This window comes from Lithobates pipiens, unplaced genomic scaffold (assembly GCF_037356315.1).
Source record: "Lithobates pipiens isolate NorthernLeopardFrog02 unplaced genomic scaffold, aLitPip1_a1.2 Scaffold_3, whole genome shotgun sequence".
Classification (NCBI taxonomy): Eukaryota; Metazoa; Chordata; class Amphibia; order Anura; family Ranidae; genus Lithobates; species Lithobates pipiens.
In genome coordinates, this window is record NW_027507790.1 from 199,541,709 (window position 1) to 199,558,234 (window position 16,526).

General features: G+C 42.5%; 1 protein-coding gene across 2 annotated transcripts in view; it reads left to right on the forward strand.

The window, feature by feature from the left end:
* Positions 1-16,526, forward strand: part of PDE4D (phosphodiesterase 4D) — a 756,150-nt gene that overhangs the window by 345,425 nt on the left and 394,199 nt on the right. The window contains exon 1 of one of the 2 annotated variants that reach the window (XM_077462686.1): positions 11,162-11,557. The exons of the other annotated variant lie outside the window; for it this stretch is intronic. Within the exon in view, the coding sequence (XP_077318812.1) occupies positions 11,493-11,557 (65 nt within the window). The 5' untranslated portion in view covers positions 11,162-11,492. Of the gene's footprint in view, positions 1-11,161; positions 11,558-16,526 lie in introns of those variants that run through there. 2 annotated transcript variants of the gene reach the window in all.

Sequence of the window (16,526 nt, forward strand, 5' to 3'; positions counted from 1 at the left end):
CTGTTATCGCTGAAAAGGGTGGGCTAACTCAATATTGAACCCTATGGACTAAGACTGGGATGCCATTAAAGTGTAAAGGCAGGAGTCCCAATACTTTTGATAATATAGTATATATACATTAACCACGCTATATATTTTGTTAAATACCTTCACACAGAGATACATAGACATCCAAAAAATGTAGCAAAAATTACTGTTTTTCTTTCTTTTCTTTTATTAAAAACAAACTGCCAAGATAAAAATTTGGGATTTGACGTTCTTTTTTTTTTTGTTTGTTTTTAACACTGCAGGCTCATGGGCTGTTGTTTTGGGTCAGTGTAATGCAACCAGGAAAGGGAAATCAACCCAAAAAACTTACATCCAGTTTCTTCCTCCGCAGTGACAATCATGCTTTGTAAAGGGGTAGAGACATTAGCACTTGCAATGTTATGTAGACTATTTTATTTTCATTGTTTCTTAAACATCCACTTTAAAATATCAACTTTTAGGTGGACTTTTAATTATCACTTTTAGTTATCCTTTACAGCAAAAAAAATGTAAAGCAAATTTCGCTAGATTTACACTTATTGGGCATTTAAAATAAACAGACTGATCTGATACTGTGAAAAATGACCTCATGAACAATTCAGTATGGTGTGCTAGTCACTTCAATGGTGCAGTGATGCAGAAGCTGGGTAGCCTTGTCTTCAATTGTATAGGCAAGAAGCTCCACCTACAGCACAGTCCATGAATTACACTGCTGGTAATGTTGGATTTTAGTTTTATTTATCTCTTTTGGAAACCATACAAATTTTCAGCAAATGGTATAAAAAAGGTCTCTTACACAACATAGATCTGCATAATTATCATCACTCTTCATAGTGTGAATATAAAGAATGACAGCAGCGCATACAACGAAAAGTTTTATAATATAAAATGAAGTAATGGATGCCAGGTCTAAACAAAGTACAAGGCAATGGAAACAAAAAAGCAAAGGGGAAGGCTGGGAGAGGGTAAGGGCCCTTTCACACGGGCTGTCCAATCAGGTCTGTGTGTAATTTTTTCAGGTGGACCTGATCGAAGGCTCCATTCAGCCCTATGAAGCGGAGGATGTCAGCGGTGACATGCCTGCTGACACCCATGCCTGCTGACACCCACTGCTATGCGATCCGATCCTGTCCGCCAAATCCAGACAGATGGTGACCTTATTTAGCCAGCACTGACTGCCATCACTAATGGGCACTGATTGGTGCCACTAGTGGGCACTGATTGCTGGCACTGGTGGGTACTGGTGGCCACTGATTGCTGGCACCATTTGCTGGCATTTCTAGAGCTATATTGTAATCAAGACACTGATGATCAGTGCCCTGATTACATGTGTAGATTTCCCCTTGCGAGGAGATGCCGATGATCATCTCTCCTCGCCACACACTCTGTCAGTGTGAGGCGAGGAGCGCAGATTACCAGCATCTCTGTGTTTACAAGTGAACGGCTGTGGACAAACCCGATGACACGATTAAAGAGCTGCGGCAGCAGCTCTTTACAGCCATGATTGCCCCCCCCCCCCCCCGCGCGGGTCCCAGAACAAGAGCTGCACCGCCCCTCTGTCATTTGACGGTAGGCGGGCGGCAAGTGGTTAAAACCTTTTTAAAAGAAAGAAAATTGCTAAGGGAAGTTGCAGTTATTTAAAACAAAATGGGCATAACTACTCCATATTTATACTACTAGACCTTTCTGCTGCCTTCGATACTCTTGACCACCCCCTCTTCCTCAATAAACTCAACTCCCTTGGCCTCCAAGACAATGCTCTTTCTTGCTTCTACTACTTATCACAGTGTTCTTTCACTGTTGCTGTCTCCTCTTCTCTACTTCTTTTTTTCTGTAGGGGTCCCCCAAGGCTCTGTCCTTGGACCTCTTCTATTCTATATCTCCACCTCCTCTCTTGGTCACTTGATAACCTCCCATGGCTTCCAATTCTATCTCTATGCTGGTGATACGCAAATCTATTTCTCTACTCTTCAGCTCACTCCTTTCCTTCCCATTACTAACTTACTGACTGACTTATCAGCATGGATATCACACCACTTCCTGAAATTAAACCTTTCTAAAACTCTGGAACTTTCCACCTCGATCTGTCGATCTGTCTGGCTGTCTCCTACTTTGTCAATCTTTAGGTGATCCCTGAAAACTCATCTCTTGGGGGAAGCCTACCCTGCTTTTACCTAACAACTGAACTTTTCATTTTTCCATTAGCTCATCCCTCACATTTACCTTTTGTAATATTTGCCCTCCCTATTAGATTGTAAGCTCTCATGCACAGGACCTTCTTAACCCTACTGTATTGAGTTGTAATGTAACTGTACTGTCTCCCTTTATTGTAAATCGCTGCTTAAACTGTTGCCGCCGTATACATTTTGTATAATAATAGTAAGGGATCTGGTAAATGTTTTCAAGATCCACACAACTTTTACAAGTTTAATTTAATTTCATTTTCTTAATTAATTTAAATTAGATCATTTTGTGAATCCTGGGTGGAAATTGCATTAATTGCTTGTGAAAACATTTATAAATAGACCTATTTACATGTTAGTAATCGGCTAAAAAATGTTTTTGTAAAAAATGGGAATTCATGAATTAAAGCTTCAGCAGGAGATTTTATTAATACATTAATGCTGAGCAGAACTGATGCCTTTTATCTAGCAAAAAAGTTGTTTTCAGCAGACTATACTGAGATGTTGATGGATATGATGAGAGTTGTGATTCCTTACTTTGAAGAATTAAAGTGATTGTAAAGTCTTGTTTTTTTCCTATAAAAATAACGAACATGTTATACTTTCCTGCTCTGTTGCAGTGGATTTGCACAACCTGGATCCTCCTTTTCTTGGGTCCCTCTTTGGTGCTCCTCCCTCCTCTTCAGTGCCCCCACAGCAAGCAGCTTGCTATGGGGGCACCCAAGCTGACTCATGGCTCCCTGTGACCATTCAGACACGGAGCCCCGACCCAGACTCGCCACCCTCTCTTCCCTGATTGGCTAGCTGACTTTGATTGAAAGCAGTAGGAAACAATGGTGCTACTGCTGTGTCTCAGCCAATCAGGAAGGAGAATCTGGACGGCTGAGGCACTCGTGGACATCGCTGGAAAGAGAGGGACCTCAGGTAAGTATTAGGGGGTCTGGGGGGGGGGGGGGCTGCTGCTGCACACAGAAGACTTTTTATCTTAATGCATAGAATGCATTAAGATTTAACGTCTGCCTTTATAACCCCTTTTAAGGGCTTGGTATCACACATTTCCACAAAATCCAGTTATCAGTAAGTGGAATTTGAATTTTAACCCCATCATCTCCTGTTTAAAACACATTTTACAAACAAATGTAAAGATTGTACATGCACTTTAAAGGCTTGTGTTGACATGTTTTGATCACTTCAAGTTTTAGGGAATGCAGCAGGTCAAATGCAATTCAGAAAGAGTTCAACTGTGAGTCAGTTGTACCTGTCAATGTATTCTGATTTATCTCAGAAATACCTCAAACTGATGCTATTGACCCTTGCTTGTCAACCTTTAACCGTAAAGTGTATATGTCAAGACATTTTCCTCTTGGGGGATCAGGCAAGGTTGTTGCAGTGCCATGTATGCAGCCATCTTGTATTCTCAGTGAGAGAGCCCAGAGGCAGCTGATAGAAGTCAGTGTTGCCAGCCTACCAGATTGAAATTTACTGACACAACACCCAAAATTTACTGGCACAGCCAGGTTTTTACTGCCATTTCCAAAAGTTACAAAATTACAATTTTAAGTGCACATTTCAGTATTTAGGCTACAAACAAGTATCATATGCAATTAGTAATGTGATTTAAGGTAGCTAGATTTTAAGGAAACAAAATATTTCTTATTTTATTTCTGAGTAAGTAGCTCAGGGACAGGACTTGGAATGGGCGGCACACACATTAAACTGACTCTCACAGTGACACTGACAGCAGTGTGCAGCAGCATAGATGATGATGACACCTCACTGACACGACATGTCCCCGCTTGAATCATAATGACTGTCTATCTCTATGTCAGGTGGTCTCTTCAGTCCACTTCAGTCCTGACAGCACTGACAGTCCCTCTCCTGGCTTGCCTTGCTCCTGACCTGAACATGAGGCTCCGGCCATTCCACTCGGCTCCCTTGCACCATTACAACACACTCAGGTACTGCCTCTACCAGACCCGCCCCCGCTGTGCCACCCGAACACACTGTAGCAGGCACTCTGGTCTCGGCCAGCTCTGGACCAGAACTATGCTTGTGTAGTTCTGAGCCGATCATCACAGACAGATTTTTTACTGGCAACCATGGCCATATTTAATGTTGATTGGTCCCTGGGCAAACATTTTCTTGGATCCCCCCACTCTGGGACATACAGTAATTAGCAGCTAGACTCATAATCAATGAGTTTACTGCAGCAGATCAGGCAGCGAGTGTGAATGGTTGCTAGAGGTTACAGAACATCATTACAGCTCACTGATTAGTTGCTAGAGGGTACAGCACAAAATGTCTGCTTGTGAATTTGTTGCTAGAGGTTACTGCACATCATTACTGCTTACTGATTGGTTGCTAGAAGCTACTGCACATCCTTACCACTCACTGATTGGTTTCTATAGGTAACTGCACATCAGTACTGCTCATTGGTTGGTTTCTAGAGATTACTGCAAATCTTTATTGCTCACTGATTGGTTGCTAGAGGTTACTGTACATTATTACCTCTTGTGACCAATCTGCACTAATATTGAAGGGTGCCCTATATACAGAGTGCAGGGTTGAGGGGATGCACTACATAAAGAGTGCATAGTTGAAAGGTGTGCTATGTACAGAGTGCATGGGTGCGCTATGAACAGAGTTCACGGTTGAGGGGTGCACTACATGCAGAGTGCATAGTTGCAGTGTATATAACCTGTCAGGGAGATTGCTGGAGATAACAACAATATGCAGCATCCCAGATGGCAGGGAGCAAGTGGGGGGTAAAGGTTTGAGCAGACAGGTCTTGTTGGCTGTAGCGTTCCAGACTGAATTACTGCTCAGTGCTTGCACGGATTGGAATCAGTGATAATTTGTTTGAGAGGATTGGTATGCTTGTTAAGCACATTTAATTAGTTTAATGTCCATTGGTCATGGATTTGCTGTAAATGTCATTTGCATGCAATTGCATACTGTATTAAAAAAAAAAAAAAACAGATCTGCCTGCTTGAGTTTACAGCCTAGATGAAAGAAAAATTAAGCCCCAGATAAGGTGACAGCGCCAATCTTGTCAGATACTGAAATGGGTGAACGATGATGGATCCGTGATTAAAAACAAACGCTCATGCCAGTTTTATCTAGAAAGGTATATTTTAGGACTGAATTGGATATTTTGAATAGGTGAAGAGTGCTAAATGGCTTTCCAGACAAGTGGAACAGCACACAGTAGTGAAGGTAGGAGAGTATAGGGGAGACAGGGGGATGGTATTATAGTAGTCACCCTTGAGTAGACGAGAACATGCCACTCATGTAGGGACACATCCAGAACATACTTTCTTGAATTCCTAAAGAGTGTCTTGGACACTTGTTAAAAATCTGTCTCCCACCTGTGCAAGTCAGTAAGGTGTATATTAAAGTGATTGTAAAGTCTTGTTTTTTTTCCTATTAAAATAACAAACATGTTAAACTTACCTGCTCTGTGCAGCAATTTTGCACAGAACAGCCCTAATCCTCCTCTTCTCATGTCCCTGGCTGGAGCTCCTGGCCCCTCCCTCTTGCTGAGTGCCCCTAGAGCAAGTAGCTTGCTCTGGGGGCACCCGAGCTGAGCCACAACTGAGTTTGATTGACAGCAGCGGGAGCCAGTGGTGCCGCTGCTATGTAGCAGCCAATCAGGAGAGAGAGTCCTGGACGACTGAAACATTTGTGGACATCTCTGCATAGAGATGTGGCTCAGGTAAGTATTAGGGGGGCTGAGGGGGCTGCTGCACACAGAAGGTTTTTTATCTTAATGCTTCGGACTTTACAACCCCTTTAAGCCTTATCAGAGGCAGAATTTTGTTTTAGACAGGATTTTTTCTGGGGCAGCTGGCTTCAGCTCCTTTTCCACACCTCCGTCCACCAAAAAGAGGGAAATACAGATGAAACTGGGTTATCTTCAGTTTCTCCCTGTCCTGTTACAGCCACACAGACTAGGGTGGCATGAGACTGCGCACTTTGATCTCCCATCGCCCCCACCTTGCTTCACTACCCCTACCTAGCAAGCCACCACCATTCATTTAAGTATGGTGGCCAGGTGATGGACAGGCTGTGATGCTGCCTTTCTGCCTTGGGCCTGTTCCTACTGGGGATGGTCTGCATGCTTTCCACTGCGTTTGTTTGTGGCTGGGGGCTGGAAGTGGCATGCCTGCCATTCCTTTCACAGGGATGCACAAATTATATCACCCAACGCCCAGGACAAGCAACTGCCCGCCAGGCAGGTGGTGTGGTTTTTTAAAACAAAATGTATTCTGCCACTTCCAATAGGGGGCACGCATGCCTGCTGCCCAGCTGGGCTGGTGTTGAAAAAAAAGCTTTGTTAGTTAAAAAAAAAAACTCCTAACTTTTTTACCTGGCTCCTAGATCCAAAGCTAATTTGTCAAGCCCTGATTTTATTTATGTCACAACAGATATGCTTATTATTGGCCGAAAACAAGGGATGAATATTGCATTAAAAATACATCAAAACCGTATCAACATGCTACCAAATTGAAAATAATTGCAGTGAAAATCGGATCAAATCGCAGTCACAGTAGTTGAATCTAGCCTTAAAATCAGAGTAATATATAGAAGATATATATATATATATATATATATATATAAGATTTAAAAGTGATACAAGCGTCTACATTCTAGTGCAAACAATCCATATGAATCGTTGGCTCCAATAAGCGGCTTCCAACTATGAACAGTCCACTTCCTCCATGTCATTCATCAATCATCAAGGCATTGGGAATCCCCCCCATTGCATTAGCTTATATTATATTATAAAAAAATAAACAAGTTCAGACTCTTAACAAATCCTCCTCGTTTGTTAGCAATAAAAACCTAAGAGAGTTTGTAATCCTTCTCAGCTCTAACCAAAAATAAAAAATGTTGGTTAGAGATACACTTTAATATAAAAAAAAAAGGTACCCTTAACTTTAATGGTGTATTAGGCAACATGCAATAACTTTGGTACTTTGTACGACACACATGCACTTTACTCCAGTGAAAATTCATTTTAAGCTTAGTTAGGAGGTGTACATTTAAAATGTAACACTTCTGATACAGAGAGGTGGCTGGAGGCTAAAACACTCCCTTTAATTAGCATATGTGGTAATTAGTTATGTAAGAATTAAAGCAGTGTTGAGCCTAAAACCAAAAAATGTTAATATATTGCAGCTTACCAGACATTGGATGTGATGGCTGCATTAAAACCACTTCCGGACCACCCACCGTCATTATACATTGGTACTTTGAAGAGGAATATTGTTTTTATGGCAGCGGGCGGTCCGCTTCAAGATAAAAGTGGTCTCTGCGGCGGGTGTCGTCTGCTGCTTACCGGAGCCGAGCGGAGGCGATCAGATCTTCTCTCTTGTGTGACATGGAGACGAATGAGGGGAAGATGGCCCCCACCTGTCTCCATATCAATGGTGGGCGGAAGTGACGTCAAAACGTCACTTCCGCCCATCGCTCTTAACCACTTGTCGATCAGCTGCCACAGTTGTAATGCGGCAGAAAGGCATGGCTGTCCGAAACGACGTTATGTAATGTCGCTTCGCCCCGTGGCCACTAGCTCACCCCCTCCAGCCGATGAAAGTGCCCGGCGGTCGCGATCACCACTGGGCTTCCGTGATCGCCGCTGACAAACGGAGAACCGGGGTCTTTGTGTGTAAACACACAGTTTCCGGTTCTCTGAGGGGAGAACATCGTCTGTTCATACAGAGTATGAACAGTGATCTGCCGTCTCCCCTGCACAGTCTCATCCCCCCTTCCCCCCTACAGTTAGAACACACACTAGGGAACACAGTTAACCCATTTGATCGCCCCCTGGTGTTAACCCCTTCGCTGCCAGTGACATTTTAACAGTAATCAATGCAATTTTTTTAGCATTAATCGCTATATTAATGCCAATTGTCCCAAAAATGTGTCAAAATTGTCCGATGTGTCCACCATAATGTCGCAGTCCCAATAAAAAAATCGCAGATCACCGCCATTACTAGTAAAAAAAAAATAATAATAAAAATGCCATAAAACTATCCCCTATTTTTTTTTTTACCAAAAATATGTAGAAGAATACGTATCGGCCTAAACTGAGGAAAAAAATATTTTTTTATATATTTTTGGGGGATATTTATTATAGCGAAAAGTAAAAAATAATGTGTTTTTTTCAAAATTTCCTCTATTTTTTTTTGTTTATAGCGCAAAAAATTAAGGGCCGGTTCACACAGCGAGGCGCGGCGAGGCGTCTCCGACTTGCCTCGCCGCGACCTGCGGGGACCTCAGCGGCGACTTGCAGAGGACTTCTGTATAGAAGTCAATGCAAGTCGCCCCCGAAATCGCCCAGAAGTAGTACAGGAACCTTTTTTCTGAGTCGGAGCGACTCGAGTCGCTCCTCTCAGAACGGTTCCATTGTACAGAACGGGGGCGACTTGCGGGAGCGAGGCGAGGCGAGTCGTGTCGCCTCGCATCGCCTCGCTGTGTGAACCGGCTCTAAAACTACAGAGGCGATCAAATACTACCAAAAGAAAGCTCTATTTATGGGGATAAAATGGACATCAATTTTTGCTTGGGTGCAACGTCAGATGACCGCGCAATTGTCAGCTAAATCGACGCAGTGTCGAATCGCAAAAAGTGCTCTGGTCAGGAATGGGGTAAAATGTTCCGAGGCTGAAGCGGTTAAAGGCACGTTTTTTGGGGGTTATTTTTAAATGACAATTTTTTTATTTTATTATTGCCTTTTGGTGTAAATATGAGATCTGAGGTCTTTTTGACCCTGGATCTCATATTTAAGAGGTCTTGTCATGCTTTTTTTCTATTACGGGATTAAGGGATGTTTGCATTCCTTGTAATAGGAATAAAAGTGACCCAATTTTTCTTTTTTTTTTTTTTTTTTTTAAAGAACGGTGTAAAAATAAAACATAAAAGGTAACATAAATAATAATTTTTTATTATTTTTTTTAAACGCTCCCAGTCCCAACGAAACTTGTGTGCAGAAGCCAACGTATACACTACTAGCACCCACATATGCAAAAGGTGCTCAAACCACACATGTGAGGTATCGCCCCGATCGGTAGAGTGAGAGCAATACTTCTGTATCTCAAAATATGCAACCTGTAGAATGTTTTAAACATCGCCTATGGAGATTTTTAAGGGTAAAAGTTTGTCACCATTCCACGAGAGGGCGCAATTTTGAAGTGTGACATGTTGGGTATCAATTTACTCGGCGTAACATTATCTTTCACAATATAAAGAAAAAAATTGGGCTAACTTTATTGTTGTATTAGTTTTTAATTCAAAAAGCCATGAGGGCCATGTGGGCTGGTCAGGAGGACCAGGACCAAACAGAAAGAAAGATCTTCTGGACCGGAACCCAGAAGCACATGATGTCAGTACCTTAAGTACCCTCTCCCAGAATGCATAGCAGGATGACACTCCCACTGGGCTGGTTCAGAGAAAAGTGGCACGCAGTGCGCCCAGCTGAACTGCGTTCTCACACTTGCCAGTGATGACAGCGCCACCTGTCGCCAAGCAGAACACAGTGCAATCCAGCCGGACTGGTACTGAAACCATAATTTGGTATAATTGAACCCAAAACCAAACTGCAGTTCTAGGAACTTTAAATAGAGAAAAAACACATAGCGCGTGCTCTTCAGGAGCCGACGCTACATATGTCACATGGTATTTGCGCAGCGTTTTTTCAAATGCCATTTAAAAAAAAAGAAAAAAAAACACTTTCATGAATTTAAAAACTTAACACTAAAGTTAGCCAAATGTCTTTGTATAATGTGAAAGATGATGTTACGCTGAGTAAAGAGATATCTAACATGTTACTCTTTAAAATTGTGTCTGCTCGTGGATTGGTGGCAAACTACAGTGCTTAATATTTCACATAGACGATGCTTTAAATGCCTTTACAGGTTACCAGTTTTGAGTTGCACAGGAGGTCTGGTGCTAGAATTTTTGCTCTCGCTCAGACATTCGCGACAATACCTCATGTATGGTGCAATCACAATTTACAAATGCGTGCGGGAGTAACGTATGCATTCGCATTTGTGCATAAGCATGGTGGGACACGGGTACTTAAAAAAAAAATATATATATATAATTATTTTTTTTTTTTTACACACATATATATATATATTTTTTTTACACACACATATATACATATACATATATATATATATATATATATATATATATATATATATATATATATATATATGAATTACTTACCTGAGATCGAAACCCCCGCAGCAGTCCTCGTTCACCGCTCCGGCGACTGACATCGCTCCCAGGGGTTACTTCCAGGTATCGCGGCTCCGGCCAATCACAGCGGGGGTCACTCCCACAATGATGTTGGCACATGCCAATACAGGGATATCTCTTAAACCGTGCAGGTTTAGGAGATATCCAGTGTAGCTACAGGTAAGCCTAATTATGGGCTTGCCTGTAGTAAAAAGTGGTTGTAAAGGATTTACAACCACTTTAAATCCAAAATAAAATAAAAATAAAAATAAATGTCCCCCATTATAAGTAATCGTCTTGTGCATTTTAACGTGTGCAATAAATGGAAGGTTAAAAAAACAAACAAAAAAACCTCAGCAGCGAAGGGGTTAAAGCTTCTTAAAGGTACCAATGCCCTTTTTTTTCTACAGTGGACACATTTGAGTTGATTTTCAACATGTATGGTTTCCTGGCATGCATTATTGTGATCATGGCATATATAAGAAGTTGCCAGCCAGTGTGGGCGTATAAGCAAGTCATAGTATACAGGTAGATCTCATGTGACAGTGGGTGGATATAAGAATTGCATTGTTCCTCTGGATCTTCGGCGACTTTGCTCAGCAGTACTAATGAAAGTGACATTTCTTTGGCATGTCGGAATGATTTTCTTTCCTTTGCGTCTTAATATGATTCTTGCCCTCTGTGGGTTCCTTTTTCCCATGTAACCTTATCACATCCAGGGACAGAGTGAAAGAAAGCTCAAGAGGCTCATTGAGCAGCAGCTGAGGTTTCATGTGACCTACATGGAGAATACACTGAAACAGCAGTTCCTCCCCTGGAAATTTAAGACACAGGATAGAAGCTCAGTCACTTCCTAACATTCAGCTGAATGGAAGTCAGTGATAGGAAGCAGAGCTTCTACGGCAGCCTTCTCTGTCTGCTGGGACTGAACCTGACAAGTCTTCTTCAGCCTACCCCTGTACGGGGGGCACTATGGATTACACTAGTAGGAGACCTGCGTTTTAGTTTAAACACTGACTTATTAGTCGAATCAACATGAGTATTATCCTCAAGCCAAGATCCCGATCCACCAGCTCCCTCAAGACAACAGATGGGCTCTGGTAAAGTATATTCCGTAGCTGTCACTGCATTGGGCTGTGTAGTATTGAGGAACTGTTTACAATGTTATTGCAGCGTGTCCAATCATGCAGTCGTTTCTGCGTATACCGATTGGCTGGGATTGGGTTTTTGAGCATCATAAATGGAAGATTTTAAGACGTTATAGAATTTTTTTTCAGTGATTGGAAATTCTGCAGAAAATATATTATTTTCTAAATAATGTACACTTGTTCTCAACTTTTCTAGAGCTTTTAGTACATCAGTATGACTGCATGGCTCAGGTGTTTATACATATATGATAGAAACTAATTTGAAGCTCGTTTGTCCAAATCTCATACATGGCCATTAGATTAGCTTTAACCTCCCTGGCGGTATGATTCATTCTGGTTTTAGGTGCTGAAAGCGGTACAATTATTTTGCATGGAAATTTGGAGTTTTATATTGTAGTTCTGTACTTCTTAGGAATAACTCTCTTAAATCTGTTCAAACCAGAGTCTAGCAGACGTCCCGGGTATGATAAAGTTTATAATATAATAAAGAATAATAAAAATTATTCAATAATGTAATCAAATCCTAAAACACTGAAAAAGGGACACTTTTTGGTTGCTATGGACAATCTCCAAATTTCAGGCAGAAAAAACAGTATTTATAATATAAAAGTGCATGCAGGGCACTGCACAGACCACTAGGGACAAAGGGGGTGTGTAATTTTTTAATACAGTACTGTAATCTGTAAGATTACAGTACTGTGTGTGTTTTGTGTGTTTTTACTTTTTTGAATTTGGCGCCGATCTCCGCTCCTGTGCGCCGTAACGTCGCAGGGAACGGAGCTCGGCGGCATTCGACACTGTGTGAATTGAGCGGAGGACAGCTCGATCACACAGCGCGGGGGACATCGCTGGATCCAGGGGACAAGGTAAGTAACTCTCCCTGTGTCCTCCCCTGCATCCAGCGATGCGATCCCGAGTCTGGCTCGGGGTTACCGCTTGTGTTAGTAAAATCCCAACCCGAGCCAGACTCGGGATTACCGCTAGGGAGGTTAAGCTACAGATGATCTGAATTATTTAAGTGACCATATTTGAAGATAATTTTCATGGACAAAGTCATTTTGTGTTGTACTGAATCACATTGCTCAGGATTCTAGCCACAATAACGGTGGTACTCTCCAGCGTCATGAGGACATGCTTCTCAAATTTAAATTTTTAATGCTGGTCTGTAGTAAAAGATAACCTACAAGGCCAAGATGGCTTAAATGCATGTGTAGCACTAACCCCCGAAGGAGCCGCTGGTTTTATTCGGGCTCACCATTACCTCTTCTGCTCGCCTCTTCATCCTAGGGGGGTCCTGTGGAAAGTAGCCCAAATGAAGCTATATCAGACACGTGGTCCTTTTTGAAGATTTATTCAGGGGTAACACCAAAGAAAGACATAAGACACAGTCTTTCAATAGAGGGTTAGAGGATAAGGGGAGTTCAGGCACCTGGTAATTGCAGGTTAGAGGTATCAGTCAGATCCAGAGGACAAACAGCTCCACAGACTGGATCCAGCAGTCACCGGATAGGCCCATCTCACTTGACCTAGCAGCCGATGATATGCCAAAGTCTCTGCCACAGACTTGTTAATGAAATTTAGTGATTCTTGAGAGTAGATGCACAACAAAGTATCTGCCACAAACGTGTTAATTAAACTTGGAGATTCTCGAGAGTTTTTAGGAAAAACTACCATACAGTACCAGATTCTTTCAGCTGACCCGGTGCTACTGTAAGGATATTGATCCGGGATGCGTCCTCAAACTGAGTTTCCAGGCACCTCCAGAGACACCAGCTTTGTGCTCGGTCCTCCACTGGAATTGTCCTCCCTGAATACTTTAGCTTTCCTCGGCTTCTCCCCGCAGGGGAGACAGCACAGGACCACCCCTGGATTAGTAGGCCCCAAGACATTCCTGGGCCTACACTCTCAGTTGCAGAGCCTCGGGCCAGCAGGCCCCGGGGCGCAGGACCATGCAACACAGACCCCATGCCAGGAGTGCCCTGGGGTTGGGATCATGGACCCCAGAAAACAATGAACCTAGAAAAATGGCGTGGGTACCTTAAATACCCTCTCCCAGAATGCACAGCAGGGAAACCACACCCACTGAACCATTTCTGAGCAAGAGGCGGTATTCAATACATCCAGCCTGTTGCTGTTCCACACCCACTGACGGTGACAGTGACACCTACGGTCAGGTGGGAATCAGTGCAACCCAACTGGACTGGTACAGAAACAAGAACTTTCGAGAAATTAGTCTGATCCAAACTACAGCTTCAGATAATTAAATTTAAATAAATTATAGCGTCTGCTCATCAGGAGCAGGGCGCTACACAGTATAGAACTGATACAGCCACCAAAAAGCCATATGAATTTCTCTGGACAAATTTAAACAGCAGGATATACTATACAGCACAAATTTCAAAAACTGTAAAATCTACATAAAAACAGAATGCAACGATTTTTTTTTTTAAAAGCTCATAAACCCTTATTTTATTCACAATAGAAAACCTATCAAATGTGTAAACTGAGAAAATGTACCAAATAAGGTAATTTTTTTATTGATGGCAGCAACATATCTCAAAAAAGTTGTGACTGAGCCACCCCTTCTTTTGACAACACACTTTAAATGCCTTGGAACTGAGGAGACCAGTTGTTGGAATTTTGGGAGAGGAATGTTGTCCCATTCTTGCCTGATATAAGATTCTAACCGTGCAACGATCTTGGGTGGTCTTTGTTGTATTTTTCTTTTTAAGATGCGCCAAATATTTTCAATTGGTGAAAGGTCTGGACTGCAGGCACGTCAGTTAAAGAGGTTGTAAACTCACATTTTTCACCTTAATGCATCCAATACATTAAGGTGAAAACGCTTTTGTGCTGCAGCAACCCCCCCCCCCCTTTTTATTTGCTGAATCCGATCATCCCAGCGATGGGGACGAGCACAGCCGCTGTCTCGGGTCCTCATTGGATAAATTGATAACAGCAGGAGCCATTGAAAATCCAGTGACATGGGAGCCAGACCTGCTGTCTGTGTCAATGGACACAGCAGTAGGACTCAGGAGCACGCCCGCACAAGTGCCTCCATGGAAAGCGGCTCTCTGTGGGGGCACTCAAGAAGGGGAGGAGCCAGGAGCACAGTGGGGGACCCCAGAAGAGGAGGATCAGGGCCACTCTGTGCAAATTGCTTGCACAGAGGAGGCAAGTATAACATGTTTGTTATTTTAAAAAAAACAAAGCTTTACAATCACTATAAGCACTCAGACTCTTCAACTGATAAGCCGGGAGGCCCCTCTCCTCTTTGGCATGGAGGACGCAGCGCCCATGGTTTGGTTCAGAGAAGATGGCAGCATTTCTGGATAATGTTCAGATATCGCTTCTTGTTTACATGATAGAGCTTTACCTTGCATTTTTGGATGGCACAGCAATCTGTGTTCACAGACATTTAGGGGGTTATTTAGGCTGCTTTCACACTGGGGCGGTATTCAGGCGTTACAGCGCTAAAAATAGCGCCTGTGTAACGCCTGAAAAAAAACGGCCCCTTTAACTCCAGTGTGAAAGCCGGAGGGCGTTCACACTGGAGCGATGCGCTGGCAGAACGGTGAAAAAAGTCCTGCCAGCCGCATCTTTGCAGCGGTGAAGGAGCAGTGTATTCACCGCTCCTAAACCGCTCCTACCCATTGAAATCAATGGGACACCGCGGCAATACCGCCGGCAAAGCGCCGCTGCAGCGGCGCTTTGCGGGCGGGTTTAACCCCTTTTCGGCCGCTAGCAGGGGTTAAAACCACCCCGCTAGCGCCCGCACACCGCCGCTAAAATGACGGTAAAGCGCCGCTAAAAATAGCGGCGCTTTACCGCCGACGCTGCTCCCGCCCCAGTGTGAAAGCAGCCTTACGAAAGGCAAATCCACGTTGCACTGCAAGTGCACTTGGAAGTGCAGTCGCTCTAAATCTAAGGGGTAGATCTGAAATTAGGGGAAGCTCTGCTGATTTTATCATCCAATCATGTGCAAGCTAAAATGATTTTTATTATTTTCCTTGCATGGCCCCCTCGGATCTACAGCGACTTTAATTCCAAGTGCACTGTCAGCGCAAAGTGGATTTTCCTTTAGTAAATAACCCCCCCTAAAAGTCTTTGCAATTTTACATTGAGAAACATTGGGGTAGATTTACTAAAACAGCTGCACTCAGAATCTGGTGCAGCTGTGCATGGGAGCCAATTGGCTTCTAACCTCAGCTTGGTAAATTAAACGTGGGCAATTAAACTTGGAAGCTGATTGATTTCTATGCAGACCCATGAGCCTGTTTTCGCACTCTCCAGCTTTAGTAAATAACCCCCTTTGCTCTAAAAATGTTTGATCATTTTTAGATGCAGCTTTTCACAGATTAACAAACCTCTGCCCATCTTTACTTCATAGACGCTGTGACTCTCTAAGATGCTCTTTTTATAACCAATCAGGTTAACGATCTGTAGTCTGTTGTCCTTCCTTGTTAGTACCGCTTACTTTGCTAGCTTTTTCTTTCCTGATCCCAATTTTTTTTGAAACATACTGCTGTCATTTCTAAATTACTTTTTTTCTTTTCTTAAAATGGTATATTTTCTAAACATTTGATATGTTTTCTATTTTCTACTGTGAATAAAATATACGTATATGAGATTTGCAAATTATTGCATTCTGTTTTTATGTAGATTTTACACAGTGTCCCAACATTTTTGAAATTGGGGTTGTATTTATGGAAAAAAAAGATGCAGGGGTCTTCCAGAATCTGGGACTTTCTCAGGGAAAAAGGAACTGTAGCAAACACGATTAATATGATCCTTTCGAAAATCTTTTGATTTCCTGTTTACATATTTAGTTTATTTTGTTAAATGTATTATTACAGATATTTATATAGCGCTGATATTGTACATAGTTCTGTAAATATTTTACATTCCATTCAGTCCCTTC